This window comes from Chamaea fasciata, unplaced genomic scaffold (genome assembly GCF_029207755.1).
Source record: "Chamaea fasciata isolate MVZ Bird 193981 ecotype frontalis unplaced genomic scaffold, bChaFas1.0.hap1 SCAF_2, whole genome shotgun sequence".
NCBI classification, from domain to species: Eukaryota; Metazoa; Chordata; class Aves; order Passeriformes; family Sylviidae; genus Chamaea; species Chamaea fasciata.
The window spans coordinates 37,857,459-37,883,026 of record NW_027094087.1 but is presented as its reverse complement, the minus strand read 5'-3'; the positions used below and the strand labels follow the sequence as shown (position 1 = coordinate 37,883,026).

At 39.8% G+C, this 25,568-nt stretch overlaps 2 protein-coding genes across 6 annotated transcripts in view; one reads left to right on the top strand and one right to left on the bottom strand.

The window, feature by feature from the left end:
- The window catches only part of CEP57 (centrosomal protein 57), a 30,374-nt gene extending 19,545 nt beyond the window's left edge, over positions 1 to 10,829 (bottom strand). Inside the window, exons 1-6 of one of the 3 annotated variants that reach the window (XM_066175722.1) lie at positions 10,721 to 10,735; positions 8,477 to 8,539; positions 5,533 to 5,689; positions 2,295 to 2,474; positions 1,850 to 1,971; positions 852 to 968 (exon numbers count right to left, since the gene is read on the bottom strand). In XM_066175722.1, coding sequence (XP_066031819.1) covers positions 852 to 968; positions 1,850 to 1,971; positions 2,295 to 2,474; positions 5,533 to 5,689; positions 8,477 to 8,482 — 582 coding nt within the window. In that variant the 5' untranslated portion in view covers positions 8,483 to 8,539; positions 10,721 to 10,735. Of the gene's footprint in view, positions 1 to 851; positions 969 to 1,849; positions 1,972 to 2,294; positions 2,475 to 5,532; positions 5,690 to 8,476; positions 8,540 to 10,720 lie in introns of all 3 variants that reach the window. The other 2 variants (XM_066175721.1, XM_066175723.1) reach the window with 2 other exon arrangements.
- A 565-nt stretch (positions 10,830 to 11,394) lies between these two features.
- FAM76B (family with sequence similarity 76 member B) lies at positions 11,395 to 24,096 on the top strand. 3 transcript variants are annotated; one of them, XM_066175713.1, is made up of 10 exons: positions 11,395 to 11,594; positions 11,704 to 11,768; positions 12,238 to 12,292; positions 13,818 to 13,973; positions 14,867 to 15,063; positions 17,033 to 17,080; positions 17,280 to 17,360; positions 18,029 to 18,161; positions 20,808 to 20,909; positions 21,534 to 24,096. In XM_066175713.1, exons 1-10 carry the CDS (start codon positions 11,490 to 11,492, stop codon positions 21,621 to 21,623), a joined length of 1,032 nt encoding a protein of 343 aa, XP_066031810.1. In that variant the 5' UTR covers positions 11,395 to 11,489; the 3' UTR covers positions 21,624 to 24,096. The 3 variants fall into 3 exon arrangements, with proteins under 3 accessions (XP_066031810.1, XP_066031809.1, XP_066031811.1); XM_066175712.1 differs by having other exon boundaries at positions 18,026 to 18,161; XM_066175714.1 differs by lacking the exon at positions 17,280 to 17,360 and having other exon boundaries at positions 18,026 to 18,161.
- The last annotated feature ends 1,472 nt before the right edge of the window (positions 24,097 to 25,568 follow it).

Genomic DNA, 25,568 nt, shown 5'->3' with positions numbered 1-25,568 from the left:
GCTGGCCAAGGCTGAGCCCAACAGGAATGGTGGTAGCACCGCTGGGATTACAGACTAAAGGAGGGGAAAAAAACCTGCTGGGGAAGGGCAGCCAGAAGCAAGGAGTGAGAATGTTCAAAAGCAGAAGCCTTGCAGACCCTAAGGTCAACAAGGGAGGAGGAGGAGGTATTCCAGGTGCCAGAGCAGAGATTCCCCTGCAGCCCATGGTGAGATTGAGTCTTATTTCTCACCATAAAATTACAAAAATTATAAAAATTCAAGGGTGAACCCACCGCAACATAATATGACCAAACACAGTCATGTTGAGTTTGTAGAAGCTACTGATTCAAACGGAGTTCTGAAAAGGCAGATTGACTCAAACCCAGAGGGAGTCACCCAGTGCTAGAGGCCTTGCAACACAAGGCTCCAGGAGTCTGCACACAAAATAACTAGTAATAATTGTGGTTCTTAATAAGGAGGGCTAAAAAAACCAAACATCAAATTCATACAAGTCAAGGTAAATCCAGATAGCAACAGAAAATAACTGTTAGCATTCAGTAGGATGCAAAGCAAGTCAAGATCTTAGAAACAGCTGCAATCCTACAATGCTTAAGCACAAAAGAGGAACACCAACAGACTGTTAAGGCATAATAAAACTCCAACTCTTGCAGTGCACAGTGACCCAAAGCCTCCCTGGACATGCAGACTTTCAGCAATAACTTCAAGTTTTCACCACACCTCAGTTTAAAATGAAGTTTAGTTGCTGTCTTACTCTGAAGCACAAAGTTTGGCTCAGTTCTGCTATTGCCATGTAGCTACAGGTTCCAATAAACAAGACAAATCTGATACAGTATCCAAGACAGATGACAGACCTCTGCTATGAACTGCATGGTAGTTAGTCTGCTGTACTCTTTTTCCAGTATATCCAGCTTTTCCAATTTAGACTGAACATGCGATTGGTCAAGAAGCCGATCTCTCTCTAAGGAGCCCTTGAAGGGAGAAGTGAAAAGAAAAACAATTACAAGCACAAGAAAACAAGACCATCTATAGTAAGCCTTGTGTCTGGAGCACAAAGGAGGCCCATAAACAGTCCAAAGGAACTACTCCTTCTGTGCAATTTTAGACGGTGCCACAATCAGGGAACAAACTGCACCACCGGTCCACCAGTCTAGGCAAACCGTACATTTAACTACATATGAGAGAGGATTCTGCAGTCTCTCCTTCCTTCCAACCCAACCCAGTTAAAAAAAAAAAAAAAAATTATGCAGAAATTAGAAATGGCTTGTTTTTTTTTTTTCTTCAGTAAATATTTAACAGGCTGAAACAGAATAGCCACAGAGACCAATGAAGAGACAGCTCTAGGTGACCCATAAGTCTGTAAAACAAAATTCAAGTTCATTTTAGATATATGCAAAATCCCAAACACTGATGGTGGGAAATCAAAATTTTCCTTCTATTTCTACAGAATCAGTATTTCAGCCCCAATTTAGCAGGAGTAGCGCTAGTAAAGAAAATCCCCAAAGACCTGAAAGACTGTAAACACAAAAGGGAGATTTTTTCCCAGTGGCACAGACGTATAACACTGGAGGATAAGGATGAGCTACGGCAGTAAGCCAATCATGCAGAAGCAAACAATTCATATTAATACCAGAGCCTACTATTGCTTTAGAAACAGGTGCACAAAGAAGATACCAGGGTCGTGAGAAGACTGGGAAATTTAAGTAGGGAAGCTATCTATACCTAAGTATATGAAGGCCAGCTGAAGTAGACATCCACACTTCAAGGTATTAAAATTACAGTAATTATGAAAAATCATGACATAATTAATGACTTTTATGATTTAACCCTGAGGTAAGTTTTGGGAACACACCTGTTTCTCCAAGAGATGTGACTTCTCATTTTCTGCATGCTGGATCATTTTTCGCATGTAGTCCAGCTGTTTCTCTAGAAGGCTGCATCGAGACTCAGCAGCTGCCAGCTGAGAAGACAGTTCTGAAGATAACAGAAGCAGAAAGTAGAAAATATGCATTGCTTGTTCCTGGGATTTTTATGTTGTTGTTTTCAGGACAGTTTCAGAGCAAACAAGAAAAGGACCTACTAAGCAACATATTATGCGTAATGAACTTTTGCATGCATAAAAATCCCTAAAACAAAGAATGCTTTAAAATTTGCCTTATTTCTTTGTAACTCCCAATGTCATTGCACATTAAAAGACACTGAACATCAAGTAAATTGAAATTGGTTTATGCATTGATAGGAATCAAGTTTCATCCACATGAATGTTCTACAGTATCTATATATGGTCTGCAAACAACCTTGGTTTTTCTTTGACACTTCAGTCTTGTCATGTTCTTCGTGTTGCATTTGTTCACTCAGTACTTTTTTATAGTCTGCTGTTTCCCTGCTGAGGTGTTTTACATTCTCCTCTGCCTGAAACCGCTCCAGCTCCAGTCGATGAATTTTTTCCTGGAGATTCTTCAGAGCAGAAAATATTGCTGCAATCGAACAAGTACCTTTTGTTAGATACCATTAAATAACCACTTCAAGACAACACTGAACTTGAAACATTATTATAAAAGCATGTTATGTAACAAGGTCAGAGTGCTCTTTACCAGCATCCAAGAGCCCTTCCAGGAATTAAGACCTGTTTCCCTTTGAACCATAACTGATTCTAAAACTAGTCTCAAACAAACAGATGCCCTTAGTGCACACCCTTCACCTGACACATCTGGGAAAGATACAGCTATTTCCCAGAACAAGGCATATAAATATTGTGTTGATTAGGAACAAACAGTGCATCCTCTGACCCTTTATCAAAAGGAAATGACAAGTCACAACTAGGATAGTTACAACGGTGGCAATGGTCCATATTAACGTTATTCCTACCACAACAAATATGCAAACACAGTGTTCCCATGAATGGCCACGCAGCATAGTAAAGGTTAGCTATGAGAAGAGCTGTAAAAGTCCTTATAAATAAGTGAACTCCTTTTTTAATTATTCTGGATCGGTACTTGTGTTCCCCTCCCACCTAAAAACATACATCTGCTGCGCTGAACCATTTTCCCTTTCTGCTGCACTCCCAGCTGTAGCAGTTATTAAACAAAGTCTTTGTATATTCTTCACCACAAAAAGAAAAGCAGCTGTAAGAGAACTCACATCACCTTGCAATTAGAGCATGTGCTGGTAATCTGATGTATTAGGTCTCTTAGCTGGGCTGTTTAATTCTGTGAAGGCAACCATAACCATAAGCCCTTTCCCCTATACTGTGCTGCTGAAGTTAAACAGAAGAACACCTGTACGCATAGCTCAAATAGCAGACTAATCTGCAAGGTCACATTAGCCCACTTCTTTGTGCTTGAATCTACCCCAGAGAAAGAATCTACCTTTAATACAGAATGCTTGAGCAGTAGAGGAGTTGGGACTGCATATTGGTTTGTGCATCAGATTACCAAAAACAGAATTAAAAAAAAAAAAAAAATTAAAGAAAAAATAATTATCAGAATGAAGATTCCAGAGTAAAAATTCATCAAATCTTGAAGTTAATAACAGCACATGAGAGTATCACATAAATGCAAACCTATTAACTACATAAGAAGCAGCAACAGCAGTCACAGTTAAGAGGAAGTTATTGATAATTTTGCCCTATTTGCAATATCAGAATCACCAACTGCACCCTCTTCTCTATTTACATTACTGTTCCTAGGATTCAGTTGAAATGGGTGTAGCTGAAACAATAAACAGATTTGTTACTATCATTGTTAAAAGCTACATTGAAATCTCTGTATATGCACAATAATGACTAACAAAATATAACAATGAAGCAACTCAAACAGTGAACAGATAAAGGTGAAACCCAACAGGCCAAGTATCATTCAGTCATTCCTATTAAGAGCATCAAAGCCAACTGTGCATGCTGACACGCATATACAACACAGACATTAAACCCACAATTAACAGAATTTACTGTTAATTGTTAATCCTCAATTCCAGGATTTATTAAATATGGGGAATGGGAGGAGCAATAAGGACCCTCAAGAACAATCAAATCAATTTTGCCATTTGAAATTAATTCCCAGATCCTTAAACTTACCAAAATATACACTCCAGAACATTTCTGCATTTTTAAAAGCTATGCAAAAAGAGAAACATACTGGATCATCCATGCGCTGGATTCAACTTTCACTACATAGTCACATCCACTTGCACTTCATTTAAACATTTTTTGAAAATAAAAACATCTGCTGGTTTTTAAAAAGGGGTATAATTTATCTGATTGTCTTCCACCATCCATCCTTATTTCAGAGTTGGCAGAGTCACCATTAGGACAAAAATTGCCAAGGGAAAACCCGGAAGCCAAAACTTTTTTGCTAATGCAACATGCAGCACACTCTACAAAAATCCACCTACATCAGTAATTCATAAGGAAGCTCTTTCCTGCACATCCAATTTTTCATCTGTAGAGATTGTTTTAGTTTTGTGTCAATAGCACTCTCAAAACTGATGGCCTTGAGAGTCTATACTGCATTTTAAATAGCACTGCAAGAACTGAGATTTCCCCTTCCAGGTCATTAACACACAAGTCCTTAGTGATCAGACATGAATTGTGTTATTGGAACAGGGACTTGAGGCTATCATGCTCATTTTTTACTTAGTTTAGGTAATACTAGAACTCATCCTAAACATTTCCCACTTTTCTCCATAAAAGAAAAAAATATCAAGTAATTCATACCCTTAAGACTCCATAACACTTAAAGGAAGCATTTCTGCAATGACCCTGAGCCAAACAGCTCTGCAGAAGATGGGTCCTGCTCTGGTCTTCCAACTCCTTGTGATGCACCCAAGGCAACTCTGGAGTAAGCATCACTACATGACAAGCTAATTCACTAAAACAAGAGAAAATGAACCAAGAATAGGGGTTTTGTTCATGTCCACTCATACAAGACCAATCTGTTTATACGGAGATAAGCATCAGGACCAGAGTGGGAAAGGAGGGAGAACGAAGAGCCTAGAATCAAGAATAATAAATGGGAGTAAAATTGCCTCCCTTTTTGGTGTTGTGAGCTCTCAGTTCAGTACTTTGCTGAAACCTTCTCTGTATCCTTTAAGTCTTCACTGATAAAACAAAAACTCACAACACACCCTTCATCCATGACAAGCCTTCCAATTTTAACAGGACCAAACATCTTCCTTTGCTCCAAACCATTCTGGGAACTAAAGTCTCCTTATTTCTAACTCAGCTATCAACTCAGGAGAGTAAAGGTTGAAGGAGAGGAAGACTGAAGGGACAAAGAAAACACGTCAGTACAATTTCACAAAGCACTCAAGTTTTTCAATTCTGTGCTACCGAAGAGGATCACCTTTCTCCATCTGTAAGATGACTTTTATCATCAGGTGTTCTTTGGAAAGAGAAGTGGCAAGGATCTACAAAACAGGTGACCTGGACATCACTGGGAATTGATAAAAGGATAAAAAGATTGCAACCTTCACAGATGTGCAAGTATTTTACAACGATTTGGAAACATGTACGAAACAACTTTGCTGAACTATTACCTCTGCTGTTGCTTTCAGGATATGGAATTACTGGCTTCCACGGAGAACGCTGCAAATCTGAATTAATAAATGGCTTGTGCTTTGGATATTCTATAAATGAAGCTGATGAGAGTCCATCTGTGGCTGATGTAGAGTTATGAGTTTTGTGCAGATCATCCTGAAAACAAAATAAAGCTGTTATTCAGCACATTTGTTTCTTTGTCACAACAACAAAAATAAAGAAAAGCAAGATTCTATCAGATGATGTGTAGAAGTACTGCTACAGGAGACTCATATCTCAAAAGCTGCACTTCCTTCTTTATAGCCTTTGGATACATAATTTTTACATCCAACTTCCCCTCCACTAAAAACAGTGGCAAATAGTACAATGTCTTTCCCATACTAGTTTCTGATTTACACTTTTGTTTTCCATTTACTTGTACTGTCTGCTGCTTATTGGGAGAAGGCAATCCACAATCAGCTGGAAAACAACCGCCTTCTTAACTACTGGTTACATTTATACTGCATGAGATACTGCCCTAAATCAGGTGGCAAAGCCTGATAAGGCACACCCAGGACCCGTGGTTCTACAGCCCCTGATCTAACACAAGAGCTCAGTGACTGCACACTGGGCACAGGATACACTGCAGCTGGGAAAGCAAGGTGACAGTCCCAACCCCTCTAACTCCAGTGGCTTCAATTCATCTTCCTTATCTTTCCATTAGTAGATGAACTTCACCAGACACATTCAGGTGACTTTATGCTACACCTGATTAGTGGTATCAGTACAGGAAAATCAGCAGATCACAGTCAGGAAAGTACTCCTGCCTTTAAGCAGTAATGTACTCTTAAATCAGCTTCAGGCTGTTCTGAAAAACGTGGCTACAGAGATCATGGATTTTCCAGCAGTCTGCGCCAATTCTGCGAACTCCTGCTGTGCTCTGGATATTGCAATGACCTGAAAGGACCACCTAGCTGGGAAGATGCTCTTCTAAATAGAGGAGATATGGCAGAATAGCGTGTTTATGGTTTCGACTCAAATACTGACAACCTGGCCTAAGCTTTACAATTTGTAATATACAAAATATGCAAATTAAATGAAATACTTATTTTTAACTTCTTTCAACTGCACCCATCCCTAAACATTTCAGTGACAGAATTCAAAGGCAGCCTAAGAAAGATGAGCTGCAGGTAGATGCAAAGCTCCTACAGCTTCCCCCTTCATCACTAGGTCAAATGAGCAATTGCTGATCTTGGCAGGGTGTTTTCATGCTTTTGCAAACACCAATCACTGGGAGCATATCATGACCAAAATTAAAATACAGAAAGTATTAAGTATCTCACAGCAAATTACACAACAGCCCAAAATGCATTACGAGGAGCCAAATATGGGGAAAAATTTAAGAAAATTTTAAAGTTGTTTAAAACCCATACACAGCTGATTTCCTCTTATAAACAAAGTGATTCATTGTGAGTGAGAAATTAGGATCCTAATTACTCTGAATGTATCAGTTGGTGTTTCTAAGCACAGTTTTATGACTGCTTTACATTTGTAACATTTTCCTACACAACATAATGGCTTTTTTAAAAATAACTGCATTTGCACACACATTTGCTACCACAGAAGGTGAATTAAAACACTAATCCCTAATTAAGAGTATTTTAATAAAACTATTTTGAAAAGTGTTTTATGCATAAACACACTGTTTCACACTCAGCAGCCTCATAAGTCTAATCAGAACATCTGATCAAAAGCCTGCTAGGTGCTAACATCAAAAATGCCATCAGTGTTAGAGCATATGGCACTGATAAGCGCAGAATACTAAGACCAAATGATGGAGTAAAAATGAACCAAGCAAAACACAGCACTTGTGCAGCAGGCAGTACCTCAGCAACCCAAACAGTAACTATTGATTCAAATATCAATAACCTGTCTGCTATTGATTCAAACCAAAGGTACCCCATGAAACAGTCAAAAGAAAAAAGGGAATCAGTTTTAAACCAAAGTAGAGCTGACAGTATCACAATGCTTCTAGATGTCACTATTATCTTTTATGTCTCTATAGGTAAAGTCTTGTGTGAGAATTAAATGTAACTACATAAAAACCCCAAAGTAAAGGAATTCCTCTGTTTGTTTTTACTGACATTAATAACATTTTTCTAGCCAACAGCAGATTAACTGAAAGAAAACGCTGGTGTACTCAAAACCATGGAGGCACCAGTGTCACAGAGTGCAAAGCAAATTGAAGCTTTTGACAAGTTATACATCTTCTAAATTCCACCTGGATGCAGGGAATAGGAACTGATTTGAATAGTCAGTAATAGTAACTTGTAATAGTAATAGTAACTTGAATAGTCTAACAGTACAGATATCTGCTTCAAATAGCTACTGAAAAAATTTGTGCTAGAATATCATCTATTACACAGGCAATCGTTCTTTTTTTTCAGTCGAAATAATAATTTGCTACCATGTACAGTCTTATTTATTTTTAAGCAGAAGAGTGGCTTTTTTAGATTCATAAAATATATATTATATTAATAGATTATATTTTATATTATATTCAGTTTCATAAAGAAAGACTTTAAATTATTTGACCGAGTACTTTGGGAAGTTTACTAAACAGCATCAGGGAATTTTCAATTACTCAAACATCACAGCAATTCTCTGCTCTTCTCCCCTACCTCTCGAGTCATTAAAAATCATTTCAATTTGTTCCTAATTGGAAAGTCTCACAGAGAATATCATGCTGTGATGCTCAGGAAAATTGTGAAAAAAAAATCAGGGAACTCTATATACTTGTTCTGAATCTCAGCTAGGTCATGTTTGCTAACTACATCTCCTCTCTTTCATCTCCCTCACAGTCCGTCCTTCCTTAAGCCACACTAAAGCCTCAGAGTAGTAAATGAAGAAGCTTAACAGCCCCACAAGGAGCCAAGTGCACCCTGTTACATAACAGTGTTTTACCTCCATAGGTCTGAGAACACCGCCTTCCAAAATTCATGGCTTTCACCACTGTGTATCAGCTGCCTACTCAAGCAGAAAGAAGGGAATATTAAAAACACAGACCAGAGATAACACATCACCAGCACACAGGCACCTCCCAAAGCTCTCAAAGGCTGAACACAGCAGGGGGGGGAAAAAAGACACAAACTCATACAAAGTTTTTTAAAAAGGGATTAAATTAGAATGGGCGCTATTGCCAGCTCACATCCAGGTACTCACAACCAAAAAAGGAGAAAAATTGATTGATACCTGGCAATGCTTTAAGTGACACACAGTAGTCTTTGCACTTGGTTTAAAGAAGCAAACCCAGGAAAATTATGTAGGGAATGAGAAAAAAAACTCCAAATAATGAGACACTGAATGTAGTGATTATAAAATATCCAAGTAGCCAGTTACTCAAACTTTCCTAGTAATTTTGGAGGGACAATCTCAATTAGCAGCCTACCCTCCCTCATTACCGCAGTACTAGGAAAGTGGGGAAGGAAGGACAGCCCCTATCACCTACAGGCCAAGTTAAGAGCTGGCTGTGCCTCCCTTATATAGATTGAGTCAGCAGCACTCCACATTTCAACAACATCTCTAGTTAAAAGCAGACATAAAAAAGTTAAATTAATTAGGCAATGACATCAAATGGGAAGGAAAAAAGTTGGCACAATACAGTAATTTTTGTCAACTATCTGCCACCAGATGTATTGAAAGCAACTACTTTCAGAGCTCAGAAAAATACAAAGTTATGGTTTGTCTCTTTTTTGAACATGTACAAAAAGTTTATAACAGGCAATTCTTCCCAAAAAGTTTTGTTTGGCTAACTAAATTGATTAAACAGCCTACATTTATCTACTGAAAACTAAAACGAGTCTTCTGACATCCTTCTCCAGGCATGCTAGAAACAATTCCAGTCAGGAAAGAGACAGGAGTCCTCAAATTCCTCTTGCTGGCCCGGGTGCAAGTACGGAAGCACAGTGCAGGGCAGGAGACACACAGGAGGGAACCCTACCATGGGTGCTCACCACCCAGCCAGACCCCAACCATGAATCCCCACAAGTGATCTCACACTTGGTGCAGACCATCGCGCTGCAGCCTTTCCACCTCTGCTCCTCCAAAGCACAGGTAAGGCACAGTTTCCCCACACCAAAGAAAGCCAAAACAAGGAAAAGCAACTAAAAAGACAACTAATTCCAGAAAGCTACAAAGCTCGCGCCAAAACTTCTAACAAGCCCAGCTGGGAATCAGTTTGAGGCGTCAGCCTGGTGGAGGCAGCCAGCCTCCGTCCAGAGCTCAGCCACAGGCGCCTTCCCCGTGTCCCCTGTCACAAGCCGAGCAACGCGTCCCGCTGCTCCTCCACACTCAGCGCCTCGGGAGCACAGCGGACACGGGAACTCTGTCCCCCGTTACTGTCCCAGCCCGCCAGGTGCTCCCGCACACGCCCAAGGGAGCAGGTATCTACTAAAGCCAAACCTCAGCCGAAGGCAGCGCTTCCATCTGACCAAAAGAAACACCCAGAGGCGCAATCCGCCGCCAGCTGTGCCCCGGGAGCTCCGGGCGTGCCGCGCTGGCCCGGCTGCCCCAGCGCCGCACAGACCGGGACCGACCGAGCCCCGCCTGCCGCGGACAGCTGCTGCCAGAGGCACGGCCCCGGGATACTGCTGAGAACAAACCGCAGTCAGCACTTTATTCCCGTTCACCTGCAAACAGGATCGCCAGAGACCGGAATGGGGACAGCAAGAGGGCTGGCTTCAATAGCAGAGTGAAAACGTGTGTGCATGCATCATGGGTTTATACACATGTATATAGACAGATACATAGATATAGATAGATATACACACGTGTATATATACACATACATACATACACATATACACACGTATATAAGTATGCATACACACATATACGTACATACGCACGCATAAACACCTATGCACATATGTAGATATGCACACACGCATATATGTAACGATAGAATTATGTAACTATTATAGACATTAGTAGTTATTATTATAACTATTATATATATTAACTATATACACATATAAAATGCATATACATATCATTTAACAGACAATCCAGCTTCCACAGCCCGTACGGCTTCCGGCACGCAGGGGGCAGGCAAGCCTCCACCTCTGCACTGCCCGGCCGCTACCCCCCGGGTTTCACAACTTCCCGCCCGTCCAGCCCCTCACCGTGGGCCCCCCCTCCGAGCCCCACCGTGTGCTGATGGCCGCGCTCAGCCGCCGCCGTCGCCATGTCGGCCGTACGGGAGGCCGCCAGCTCATGTCACTTTAAGGCACAGCACCCGCGCGGCGGATCGCTTGACTGCCATCCCAGCCTGCCAATGAGAAGGGGGGATCTGGAATAAGTCCCGCCTCGTCTTCCTCCCGGAATTGAGTGACACGACAGTTGTCCAATAAAAGAGGAGCGAGGACGCCGCTCAGCCAATCGAGATGGACGGGCGACGGGCGGGCCCCTGAAGCCAGGCGCGCGGGCGGGGGGCGGTGCGTGGGCACGCGCGGAGGGAGGAGGGCGGAAGAGGCCGGCCTTTGTCAGAGGGAGCCCCCGCGCCTCGGCCAATCGCAGAGCGGCGGCGCCGCCACCGCCCGGCGCAGGGCAGGACGCCCGCGGCGGGATTGGCGGCGGCGGGGCCGGCGGGGGCGGCGATTGGGCGGCGGCGTTCGAAGGCAGGTTTGGCGCGGGGCGGCGATTGGCTGCACGGGCGCAGCGCGAGCCCGGGCCCGGGGCGGAGGGAAGGAGGGAGGGAGGGAAGGGCGGGGGGCGCGCGCGGGGTGACGCCGCTGCCGCCGACACAAGGGGGACGCGGGCGGGCGGCGCGCGGGGCCCAGGGCGGCACCGGCGGGAGCGGCACCGGGACGGGGGCGGCGGCGGCTCCTCCTCGGCGGCCCCGGCGGCCGCTCCGTCCCTCGCCCCCGCGGCACCTCCCCATTCCCCTCCCTCGGCCCGCCCGTGTCCGCCCCGCCGGATGGCGGCGGCGGGCGCGGCGGCCGCCCCGGCGCTTTATGCGTGCACCAAGTGCAATCAGCGGTACCCGTTCGAGGAGCTCTCCCAGGGCCAGCAGCTGTGCAAGGTGCGGCGGCGGCGGGGCGGCCCCGGCCCGGGCTGTTGGCGGGGCGGCGGGCGGGGGCGGAGCGCGGGCCGGGGCTCGGCCGGGCAGTAACGCGGCGCTTCCCCCGCAGGAGTGCCGCATCGCCCACCCCATCGTGAAGTGCACCTACTGCCGCTCCGAGTTCCAGCAGGAGAGGTACGGCCGGCGTCTGCTCGGGGCGAGCGCGTCTGCAGGGGCTGGGCCTGGCTGGTCCGGAAAAGAGCAGGCTGAGAGGGGATCTCTCCAAGGCGGGTGCCAAGAGGGTGGTGCCAGGCTCTTCTCGGTGGTGCCCAGCGACAGCACGAGGAGCAGTGGCCATAAACTAAAACACGAGAAGTTTCACTTCCACATGAGGAAGAACTTATTTACACGGAGGGTGGCAGAGCACTGAACAGGCTGCCCAGGGAGGTGGTGGGGGTCTCCCTCTCCAGAGACATTCAGGATCCACCTGGACACATTCCTGTGTCACCTGCTCAAGGTGACTCTGCCTTGGCATGGGGATTGGACTGGAGGTCCCTTCCAACCCAGCTCTTCTCTGATTCTGTTTGCAAGTAATTGCATCGGGAAGAATGTCAAAGTGCGTGTTTGTCACCTAATTCAATGTTGTGCTGTTTTATCTCTTTAGCAAAACCAACACAATATGCAAGAAATGTGCTCAAAACGTGAAGCAGTTTGGAACGGTGAGTAGTCACTTGGTTCTTAATGCTGAAGTTGAGCTTGTTTGTACTTCAAACTGAAAACAAAGTTCTCTTGCAACTAATCTTCTTATTTTCTTTTGAGAAAAAAAAAAAAAACAAACCAAAAACCACACCCACACTATAGATTGCTATTCAGAAAGGTGATGGAAAAGACTGACATCTCTTTGTTTCCTCTGTGGGTTACCGTTTCTTTTCCCAAACTGAAATCCATTTGGGTCATATATAGCTTAACAGTTATGAATAATTTCAATATAGCTGTTTGTGACAAAGCAATGTCATTTCATGCCACGCACATTAAGTTATTCCCTGCATATGCTCGTAAGCACATGCTTCATGGCAGGAAGACCATTAGTTCTAGTTGTTCTTTACCAGTGGTAAATGTGAAAATCTAGTAATACCACATATGTTATATTATGTAAGTCTTAAAAAATGCATGGTAATCATGTTAAGCTAATAAGTACAAATATTTACATTCATGTTACTTTGCATTTTGTCGTACTGATTTTTAGCTTCAGTTCTGTTGGAATAATGAGTTTTTCTGTTATGTGAATGCACACATTGTATCTGAGCCACCCTGCAGATACTAGTCTTTAGGAGGTATCAAGATAATTTGTTACCAAACAAAGAGGCATAACTTCACTATACTTGAGATAAACTGTATTAGTTGCAATTCAACTTATTTGAGAAACGTAATAGCTGTTGATGTGTAGTCAGGCACTTCGTGAATATGTATGTAAACTGAACAAAGAAATGCTTTCAAAAGCTTAAAATGCAGCAAAATAACTTACAGGACAGAGCCAGCAACAATTTTATCAGTAGTTCATCAAAAAACTAAAGATAATCAGCCGTTTCTAACCTATGAAAACTGACATCAATTTTATTTTTCAGCACTTTATCTAGTTGAGCATATGATATAAAAGTTGTTAACCTGACCTGATAGTTCAGATCAGATAAATCTGAACTTTGTTTTTGTTTGGTGGTTTTTTTTTTGTTTGTTTGTTTGTTTTGTTTTTTAAGTTTCCTGCAGAATTGCAGGGGTTAGGATACTAATCTTAGAACTGTTGGGTTATTGAATCCCTGAGCTGTGCAAAGGAGAGGGAAACTCTGCCATCAGAAACTTTCAGTCTAAAAAAAAATCACTTGGTTACTCTTCTTTTAAAGTTCTCTAAGTAATTTCTTAAGTAGTACAGTAAAACTGAGAGAAAAATATCAGCATATTTAAAAAAATAAAAAGCAGTAGGTGTAGAGGTTTGTAACCAGATAGATGTGTGTGGTCCTTTTATTGTGTCTGGGTTTTCATGGAAAGTCCAGGCTGGTTTTAACTCCTGAAGAAGCATCATTTTAGAGGAAAAGTTTAGTACTGAATATAGAAATGGTAGGAAAAAGGTTCATTAGGGTTATTTGAAGCCCTACTAGTTTCAAAGCATCTTTGTGTGAATTGAAATACCTGTGTTCATTACTGAAAATACAAATGTATTGACTTCAGTTCAACTTTTTTTTTTTCCAGCCCAAGCCTTGTCAGTATTGTAACATTATTGCAGCATTTATTGGCACAAAATGCCAGCGTTGCACCAACTCAGAGAAGAAATATGGCCCGCCTCAGACCTGTGAGCAGTGCAAACAGCAATGTGCTTTTGATCGAAAAGAGGAGGGAAGAAGGAAGGTAGGCTTTGTTCCACATCTCTCATGACTTAGGCTGACAATAGTGTTCTTCCTTCAGAGGAGAAAGATTAACAGGAATGTACCTTAAGTTCTGTAATACTACAATAAAGTTGCTGATCTGCCCTTTACAATGTTTGAATTAAATTTTGCAACTTGCAATTGTTATTTTAGCTACTGTGCTAATTTTTAATTAAATCACCCTTTCTAAAAATAGGCATAAGTGTCAGCAGACAATTGTAGCTGGGGAACAGAAGTTAAGCAGCTCGACAGTTCCTCATGTTTTGATATTTATTTTACTTTTGTTTTCCTATCCATTGGATCTCATGTATGTTCAAAACTTGAGTCTGTCACTTTACCTCTTCTTATATGCCTTCCTTGCCTTTAAGCACCAGAGAGGTAGATTGCCCTGAGCAGCCCTTTGTGCTCTGTTTTGTTAAATAGCTTTGGTGAGTGCCACTTTCTCCTTCCAGAGGGTGCTGAGAAAATTACCTCAAAAGCCTCTTGACTGAACCCAAGAATAATGCAGGTTTTACAGAAGAATTTACTTGGTACAAGTAACATGTTGGCTGGACATCTTGATTCTGCCTGCAGTATGATAGGTTGAGAGAGGGCACATGGTGTCCATACTAAAGAAGACCTTTTTAAAAGTTATTGTTATTTCTGTGATGTAGAGCAGGTCCAAAAATTGCTAGGATTTTTTGTAGCATAACTTTAAATGACAAGTGGAATAAGATCCACTTCACTAAAAGAAATTTGCATATATTAGAGATACAATAGTGATGTTTCATACCAAAGATGTCTGTTTTTCCCAGAGTTTATGGGTGAAGTGAAACAAAATCTCCTTGCAAATATTGCAGCATACTTGGAAATAAAACCTGAATTATTTCTCAAAAGGTTGATGGAAAGTTGTTGTGTTGGCTCTGCACACTGTCCTACAAGAGAGTGCTACAGAAGACAAAAGAACAGAGGAAGAGCCTGGGATCTTCACATTCTAACTCCTCATCCTCATCTCTTACTGAGAAAGACCAGCATCATTCAAAACACCACCACCATCATCACCATCATCATCGTCACAGCAGCAGTCATCATAAGTAAGTGTTTCAAAAATTGAAATAGTTGTTGGTAGCTCTTCATCTTCTGTGTTCTGTTTGTACTGAGATAGTAAGAAAAACTATTTAAAACATGGTGTCAAAAGCAGTAGCAGAGCATTGCTCTTCATGGTCTGTCAAAATCCTTGGATTTATTGAGTTTGAATGAAGGTGGTTCATTAAAAAAAAAAGAGGAATTGTTGGTGATTCTCAAACTAGTTGATGTTAAAATTGGTAACAAGTGTGGGAAAAAGGCTCATGGAATGGCTACAGAAACAAGTTACTTGAGGGTAAACTTGTGTTTGGGTTTCTACACAGCAGTTGCTGTGTGGTAACTGCTATTTTGCATGCATTTGCCAGAGGTGTGTATTGGCAGTGGGAATCCTCATCCTGACTTGCTTCACCTTGACTTATTTGTGTACAAATACTCACAATTAAGAGGAGAAGCAGAAACAACAGTGTGGGATTACCTTCAGTCTAGGACCAGTTTGTACTCTTTGCTAGTTTTTATAATCAAGTCTTGCTGGAGTAGGCAGCTTGGGAGTGGCTGTGTTACAGACACAGGGACATAATACGCTCAGTTCAGTTACTGTCACTCTAATAACATTTCACATAGTTTTGTCCCATTTTCTGCAACTTTTCTCAACACATCATCTCTGGCCATGGTATAAACAGCCTACCAAGCGTAATGTACATACCAAATGTATTTAGTCATAAGGCCCAGAATTCATTTGGGATTTTGTGCTACTGTAATAGTAGTCATGATTCTTATTTGCACTGATAGATTTGTGGCAGCATAACTTCAGAACTACTTATTTTTTTTGTGTTTGATAGTAAATACTATGTCTGCAATGGTAATGACCCTGATCCCAGACACACAGACACTTTCCTTCTAAACTTCACATTTCTATTGCTTTTAATTTTTCATCTTGTCTGAAACTGGCCTAATTGTGACTTAAACATAGAAGCAAACTAAGATGAAATTATACTGATAATGAGTAAAAGAGAAAGGCTTATGCTTTCACTTTATAAAAGAGAAAAGTAAGATTCGGTGTTTTAGGAATTCAAAGAAAAAAATTATTCTTGTCATGCATAGAGTTATTATACTGTTCTTGTTTTTTCAAATCTCTGCTGAAAATTGAATTACAGAAAGTTAAATCTAATTTAATACATTTGGCACAAGTACAGTAAGTATTAAATTAAAAAAAATAGCTCTTCACTGTGGAACAGAGCTTCTGATACACTCAAGAGTTATAAAAGTGCACATATCGATACAGATCACAATGTTCCTGGTTTCCCACCTTTTTTTTTTTTCTGTAGACTGCCACGGGTCCATTGCTTCTGGTCCCATTAGTACGACTTTTTTTCCCTGTCCATTTTGGTTATTGTTAAGATCAGACAATAGAGACAATGAGGTAGAAATACAGATTCTTTGGACTATTTCATGCAGTGCAATCTTCTACATTCTACCATCCCTATACCAGTGTTCTTTATTAGTTGATTTTGAAACAATTGAAAGCAAGTGGTTACACTTGAGAAGCAGTTATTTTCAGGGATCCAAAATTTAACTTTACTCTTATGGCACCAAATGAGCACCATTTCAGGCAGTGTTCACATGGCAGTATGGGAATCCCAGGAGGGCTGCTTAAGACCAGCTTGCTGAGTACAAGATTAACAAGACAAAGTTCACAAAAATTGGAAGTTATCAGCAAAAAGGTTTAGCCATCAGTCTTGAGGTCTATCCCTTGTGACTTGTAATACTGTAGATACTTAGCCAAGAAATACTTTTGTTAGCATCCTGATATACTAAAGCATGATGAGAAACCCCAGTGTCCAACTGAAAATGCATAAATGCTCACTGTATTAAGATTTTTAGGATAGAAGGATTTTTCTCAAGTAGAGCTACCATTCACATAAACTTACAAATAATGGTGTGTTTGATCATTTACCAAGTACATTTCACATATTTCAGAATCAGCAATCTGAGTCCAGAACAAGATCAGGGACTATGGAAACAGAGGTAAATATGATATCATTTATTAATTTTCTTTTAATTTATCTTGCAGTTTTCATTTAAAGAATTTCTTTTTTCTTGCATTTCTGGCTAGTCTCTAGCATTCCACCTAGGAGCATGAGTTAGTCTTTTTACATGTACCAAATGGTGATATTAGAGAGTTGCATAGTATGAGGCTTTAGGTTTACATTTTGTTTGATTTCAGCCATAAATCCTCTGCAGCTATTCAGAATGAAACTCCAAAGAAAAAACCCAAACTGGAATCCAAGCCATCAAATGGAGATAGGTAAAGTTGCATTTTTGTAAAGCTGAGCCATTTCAACCAAAGAGAGCACTGATTTGTGGCCAGTTGCATTTCTTTGTCTGTCTGAAGATTGAGGGATGTGAAACTTGTGTCCTGCCAGATGGATTATTGGGTGGCGAGTGCTGTCAGTCAATTAAGTTATTTATTAGCAGAAAATTAGCACTATTTTCTTGCTTTCAAGCTGTTTGGGGCAAAATTAAACAAAGCTTATGTACAACATAAAAATTATCAACACAGTGTTATTCCCTCACATCGGGAATTGTTTTATCAGTTAGGTGCAGGGTAGAAGCTGCTCCTTTAAGCTGACCCAGTATCTAGAGAGTTCTTCTGAACCTAAATGTGGGAGATTGAATCTTTATTCTGTCTCTGGCCAAATGGTCAGAATAAAAGTTTACAGTGGCTGCTTCAGTCAAAAGGTATTTGTCCCCCTCAAAGCTAATACTGAATTATATTTCTGCAGGTGTATGTAATGTGTGCCATTAGTAAGGTAATTTGCCAGTTGCATCCATTTCTGTCAGGTACATACTTTTTTTGCATTAGTCCTTAAGGATGTTTATGGAATTATTAATTATCCAATTTGAATTTTTTTAAAAAGTGTTTTTCTTTTTTCTTTGATGCTGTAAGTAACTGTTGTTTTTCATTTTTAGTAGCTCTATAAATCAGTCTGCAGACAGTGGAGGAACTGACAACTTTGTCCTCATAAGTCAGCTGAAAGAAGAAGTAATGTCACTTAAACGTCTTCTGCAGCAAAGAGATCAGACTATTTTAGAGAAAGATAAAAAGGTAAAAATTGCACCTGCTTAATAAGAACTTTAAAATTTTGTTTTCTGTTTTGTAGTCTCCTAAAAATGTCAAAACAATAAGATAAAACAAAGGCAGATAGAATTGTTTTATATAGTAGCTAATCAGATCTTAAAATTTAAAGGAAAACTTTTGGACTCTTGTATCATGAATATATTTTGTCTCTAAGTCAAAGAGTAATTCATTGTACCTCACTTCAGCCATGAGCAAGTTAGCCTGTTACTCAGGCAGCATGCCATAGGTCATGGATAAAGTGCCAGACAGTGGTTTGCATACTTTGCATGCTCTTAACTGAGTCACGGCAAAGAGTAGTAACCATTCTGACTTTAGCATAGTTTTTATTTACTTTTAAACAAAAGCAACTCTAGCCATAATAAGTCAATGTCCAAATTTACATTTGTAGTGTATGAAAATTAAGTGGTTTGTTTTTATAGGATTGGTAGGCGTGTGTACTGTGGGTTGTCAAGTCTTTGTGGGTAGTCAGAGACTAGAAGAAAAGCTTGGATTAAGTGGCTGTCAGTCAACAAAAGTTAAGTGAAATGGTCAGGCCCAAGTGGCTGCAGCAAAACTCTTACAGAAGATTCCCCCTTCATACAAACTAATGACTAACAAAAAAGAGAACAACAAATACACACTTTGATTTGCAGTTACTTTATTTCTGTGCCATCTGGATCATTAGATGCTTTTAGGACACTGTAACAGTGGCTCTAGAATGTCTGTTCAGGATTAAGTAGGTTATGGAATTGTATTCCAAACAAATTTATTATATTTTCAAGTAATATTTTGATTGTGAATGCATGGTGGCCTGCCAAACATTGATGGCTAAGAAAGATTCATTCAAACTGAAAGGAAAATGCTTCCACTCTTAAACCATAGTTCAGTATCTTCATTTCTACACATAGTTGTGTTTTGTAAAGGATATTGAACCTATTTTCATTTATGTCACTGTTTAGATGTACCTAGGGTTGGAAGTACTTACTATTTCAAGCCTTTAAATGTTCACTGTGAAAGAGCTGAACAGTCTGTCATGGATTCTCTTTAGGTGTTTTCTTCAAAGGATGGACATTAGGCCCTGATCTCTCTCTTATAAAGCCAGGAGAAGATCATGAGTCAGTAGGAAATTCACTTACCTCTTTTTATTTTTAATCTACTGGGCAAAGCTAACAAAGGTGGTAGGTAAGGTAATGTCACCTACTTCTGCATAACCACTGCAGTGACTTTTTTTTTGCTGTTTCCATAGGGAGAGCATCTAGTGATTTTAATATCCCCACTGCTAAAACTATTTGACTTCAGAGTTCTTTGAACTTAGTCTCCTTCAGGCATGAAGTCCTCACTTTTAGAATGTCCCTTTTTCAGCTGCTGCAGGGAGGAGAAAAGCTGAACACATAATACAGTGTTTGCATAGCAGAAAAAATTACAACAGATGAACATACTGCAGATTTTTTTTAATTTTGAGATAGTAAATTTGAAGACATGTACTGGGTGAAAAGCCTGAGCCATACCTGTGGGACATTCCTGTTAAGGTCCTGTGAAGGGACAGGATTTGAGCAGTTTTGAATGCTCAAAAGGTAACACCTCTGAATTGTATAGCATGGCAACAGAGCCAGCTCAGTATACCAGCTTTACAGATAAGACTAATTCATCACTTTCTGTTATGAGTCAGGGTATCAGTCATGTTGTTATCAGTGCTTATTGTTTGCAGTATTAGCCTTATTTGTCTTTCTGGACAAAATGGTAGCGAGAAACCACAACATTACTGTGGGGCCCTGAGACTTCATTCACTTCATAGGAGAGGAGCACAGTTTGCTGAGTGTTCACAGGTAGTGTGTGTGATCTCGTTTCATACTTCACTGTGGTGCAACACTACCACTACGGGGTTTTTTTATATTTAGTGTGACATATGTGGGTTTGCACTGGATGCCTGGTAGTCTACAACAGCCATAAGTCCATGCCTTGAGCAGCAGTGTGTGCTCAGTGAGTTATCTACCATTTTAGCAACATAGTTGCACTTAACCATTTTTTGACTGTTTTTTGAACAATATCACTTTCACTACATGTGATTTGACGCATAAGGCTGGCAACTGCAGTCTCCCTTTAGGAGAGTATGCTCTAGTTTGTTATGGCAGGCATCTTTGCTAGCAAAGAGGCTTCATTTCCAATAAATCTGGAGTGTATACATTGTATATGTCCTTCTGCTTAGGAGAAAATGTAGCATAAAAGGACACAAAAGAATCCTTTCAGTTGTCTTTGTAGGGAAGATTTGTGTTACCAAATGATGTAACTGAGCAATGTAGCTGAAAAGTGTGATAAGTGTCTCACAGCTGAAAAAACAGCAAACGTTATAAATCACCAGTGTTGTATTTGAATTTTTTTGTTGAAGTTTAGCTTTTTTTATACAAAATCCTGAGCAAATGGTATAGTTACAGGACTACAATTCCTTTCTCCATATAAAGCAGGTACACAGACTTTTCAAACCACTTCTCAAGTGCTGAGCTGTCAGTACTGCAATAGTAAATAAATACAGTGTTTCCTGAGATTCCTGAGTCTTCACTAAAATTTTCACATACTGACTAGAAGATGTACCCTGTTGCAGTTCAAGGAAATCTTCATAGGATCTGTGTTTTTCAGTTGACAGAACTGAAGGCAGACTTCCAGTACCAAGAGTCTAACTTGAGGACAAAGATGAACAGTATGGAGAAAGCTCACAAGGAAACTGTGGAACAGTTGCAGGTGCGTTCTTGTTTCTCAGTACTCGGGAAATACTTCAGATGGACTCATATTCAGGCTGTTCATTCAGCTTGTTCACTCAGGATTGTTCACTCCAATATGGTAGTGCCACATTCATGAGTGATCATTGCCATGCTTACCTTTGGATGCATTGTGCAGCAGTCCTGCAGTCAACAGTCTCCATGTGAGTCAAACTCACTCTTTTAGCTTTAGAAGGTAAAGCCTTACCTCACATGCTTTCTCAAAGTTTATTGTTTGTGTCTGTTCTCTGACAATTTATCAGTTGTCATTGGCTTATGGACCTGATTTAAGGACTCAGCATTGACACATTGACAGTCAGATGTCTCATACTAAAGCATGCTTTATCAGGAAGAAACCCTGAATTAATTGCCTTATAAATCACAGACTGAACAGACGCTTGGTGCCATAGTGGGTATACTAAATTTTGCAATATGGGGAATGTGGTTATTTTCTCTGTTGCAGACAGAATATGCATATCAAAAAACATACACAGATCTTTGAAAACTGATTATTACCTTCTCTGAATGTTCTTAGCCTGTAGATTTTGAGAAATTGTTCATAAATGCAATACTTCAGTAACTGATGCTTTTTTGATCTGTATTGCAGGCCAAAAACAGAGAACTGCTCAAACAGGTCGCGGCATTGTCAAAGGGTAAAAAGTTTGATAAAAGTGGGAGTATCCTCACATCTCCTTGAGGAACTGGTTCTTTGTGGGGTTTGCTACTCAATGTACATTTGAGTAATTCTGTGAAGCCCTTAAAATCCTGTGTAGTGGAAAAAATATTTTTGCACACCAGATTAGTTGGCATGTTTCCTACATGTTTTTATAATTAATATGCAGCATTTTTTAGTTACTGTTCAGATGAAATACTTCAACTGGCTTGAAGAATGTTTTTATTTTTTTGATATTGGAAACCTTTTGCCAGCAATATTATTAATTGCATAGAGAACATTGCAGTGCTCTCTCTGAAAGGACAACATGCAATAACAAACTAGGTGTACTTTTTACAAAGTAGCAAAAGAGTCTTTTAAACTACACTGATGTCAGCCAAAAGTTTATGAATCTGCAGTGACACTGAACACTGGTTTCTGGCAACTCTTCTTTTACTTTGTATGAAAATATAAATTTGGAATGGAAATCATGGTGCTCCCAAGTGGAACTAAAAAGAGGCACATATGTATGTGTAAATACGACTGTAACGGTTATATTCTTAGTTATAACAAGTAATTAGTGTTTTACATTCTTGTGTTAGGGACTGACTGAAAGATTATCTATTGTACAGTAACAGAGGCAGTGTGGTTTTTGTAAGATTTACTGTAGACTTTTCTTGCAAGTGCCTTTCTCCAACTGTTTATTTATAGGAATGTTGGTATTTTGTAAATAAGGTTTTTATGTTTTAAAATCATGTTTAATAAATGTTTTATGTAAATATAAATGTGTGTACAGAGGAATCTGAAACAAAGATCAAAGTGGCTAGTGCAGTGCTCGAGGCAGCATTAAGAGCTGGCTAGCTGATTGATGGACAGTGAGTATTGGCTTTAGATAACCTTTGTAGCTTGTGTCTGTGAGGTGTAGAATTTTATTAGTGCTGCATATGCCAAACACTTCCTGAACAAAAAGGTTTTTTACCACACTGGAGTTTCGTGGTTTGTTTATTTTTTTTTTCCCCATTTGGCACAGCACTAATTTTAATTCCATAGCAGACATTGTACTCCAATGCTACATCCTTAGCTAGTGACACACACTCAAAGTTTTAAATGCGTTTATTCCCCATTGTCTGATTTAACGTACTTGGTTGTACCCTTATGGTGATTCTTCTCAGTGAATTCCAAGATTCACATCCCCCACTGAAGATACTCAATGAGAAAAGAGTAGCCAAAACTAATGGTCTTGAAATTAATTAAGGGAATGGATGTGGTGTCATAGGGTGGGTTTTAATGTTTTGGGTGGATTTTCATTCTAAATTACATCAGTTTAAGTTTAGCTCTGCTCCTAATGGACATGAGTCATATTCAGAAATTTCTATTAAACAATAATTTAGTATGCCCCAAGGTATCTGTTCAGGAAGGTAAGTTATGAATCAGTATAAAAGGAAGTAGACTTACATGAGTAAAGGTTTAAGTCAGCTCTGGATACTGACAGGTAACAGGGTAGCTGTTGGTATTTCAGCAAGCTTAATTGTGTAGATACAACTACACGTTTTTAATTAAAGAACGAAAGTCTATAGACCTTGGGCTGTTCATCCAGGTACTGAACTGTGAACACCTTCTCAATAGTTCACATGAGTTCCAGCAGCGACAGACTACTGAAAAACATGAAAAGCTTGAGCTATCTTGTTTCATATCATATATGTGTATTTTTGTACCCTAAAATCAACTTTGTAAGTTTTTTAAAAGCTCCTCTTTAAACGTATTAAACTAGGGTATAGAATGCTGCTGTCTTCGGGGTTGTTACTAATTTTTTTAGTATACAAATTTATGACTTTTATTAATTCAGAATTAGTATTTGGGTCATTTTTTTCCAGTTTGACAGTGATCCCTATTCAGTGAAATGAGTTTTAAAAGACAGAAATGCATAGCAAAATGAAATGTTTCAATTAAGATTACTTAAATATATCAGTTCAAGCTACAGTCAGGACATTTTAAAGAAACAAACAGAAGTTCTATATTAGAAGTAATTGACTATATAAATCCCAGTCAGAAGAATTTTTAGGGGTTTCACAGTATTTACTTCTAATTAAATACCTGTGGGTTTTCTAACATAATCTTAATTTTAACATAAATTTTTTAAAGTTCTTAACTAGCCAATTGAATTCCAGTCCTGAGAATCGTGTCCTGGAGCTGTAGATTATTAACATTATAAACTGATGTTCTTTAAACGTGGATCTGCGAGGAGATTGTTGTACTGTATTGTGCTTTTTAGCCTGTTTCCAGATGTTGATTAGCATTGACCAGTAATGGCCATTTTGGCTCAAGTTCTGTATTTTAAGCCTGTGAATATTGCAGCCCCCTTTTAGATAGTTTGTCCAAATCCACGTTTGCAGTGAAGCTGTTCAGCTGTCCACATGTATAGATTACTGAAATACTGTACTGGCACACATCTGACCGTTGACATTTTGTACCTTTTCTAAATCCAATGTTTCACAATAAAATCTTGTCAAAACATTCATCTGTCCTTTAAAAATTATTCAAAAATCCATATTTTGTGTTAATCTTTCATGTTACATCACTCACTAAAAGTCACTAAAGTGGCCAAAAATTGGGCAGAATTTAATATCTCAATTTCTGTTAAGATTGACTTTGTTACAAACTAGAGCTACAGATTACTTTGTCTCACAAAAATATTCTTGTTTTCTACAACAGAATTATAATACATAGAAATACTTTCCCATTGAGAAGAAAAACACATGAAGGGACATTGATAATTTCTTTGTTCCCTTTCTTGTGTCAGGAGGAGTTAGGTGCCCACAGCAGCATCCTGCTGACTGTCAGTCACAGTGTTTAGAGCACTGATACTGCAAATTGTAAATGTCATTTTATATTTTTCTCAGCAATTGATCTTTGTCATTCCACAATCCAGAGGAATACTTCTCAATCAAAAATTAAAGCTGAAAATGAGGGGAAAAAATGACCAACGAGAGTAAGATTCTGCATCTATCTGGTCAAGGCAATTACTGAGAAGGGGAGAATCTTTGAGTTTCAGAGCATCTCAAAACAGTTGATACACTGTTAGGTAGAGTAGTGAACAATATGCTATTCTAAGACTGGATTGTTGTTAGACTTATTTTAATGCAAACTTGCAACAGCAGCTTTGAAGCCATTTAAAGCTGAGAGCAAGTCAAAACTAGGTGTAGGGTACTTATTTTAGGTGTGGCTTCCATGTGACACATGCAAAATGTGTGTAACTGTCCATGTAACCAGTTGACTCCTGAAAAGAGATTTGCATAATTTGAAGCAAATCCCCTTAAAGAAGATTTAAATTGATATAACCTGTGTGTGAGCATTCAGGCAGCTCTTAATGGTCTTTCGTACCTTCAAAAGTTCAGAATCCACATTGATTTTTATGAAAAGACTGATGCTTATGATTATGAGCTATAGCTTTTGAAATGGAGTAGAAGCTTTTCATGCCATTTTTATTCAGTCAAATGTTTTCTAAAATATTGGTCCTGCAATAGAAGATGCATTTTCTGATATATTATGTGCAATTGCCTTAGCTTTCGTCACGGAAGAGGTACTGATATATGAAATAATTTCTGTTGAATCCCACAGAAGAAGTAGGTGGTATCACACAAGAGGATTATTGAGGTGAAAGGAGATGTTTTTGGTGCTCCTGGAAAAATGGAGAGGGTAATGGAGGTGTCAGGGCTAATGGGGAAGAGAGACTTCTGAGATTCCATGTTACTTGTTTATGCAATATACTGAATCACACAGCTGGGTTTTTAAAGAGATACATATTTTCTATATCTGTAAAATGCAGCATTTCTAAAGGGAAATAGATTTTTGGTTTTGTTGGGGTTTGGTTTTTTTTAGCAATACTAGAGTCCAGGTTTTAGAAGTGACAGAATAAACCACTTGATTAAATGGAAATACGAAGCTGTACAATGTAACATCCACCTTATAAGCAGTTAGTCATAACTGTGT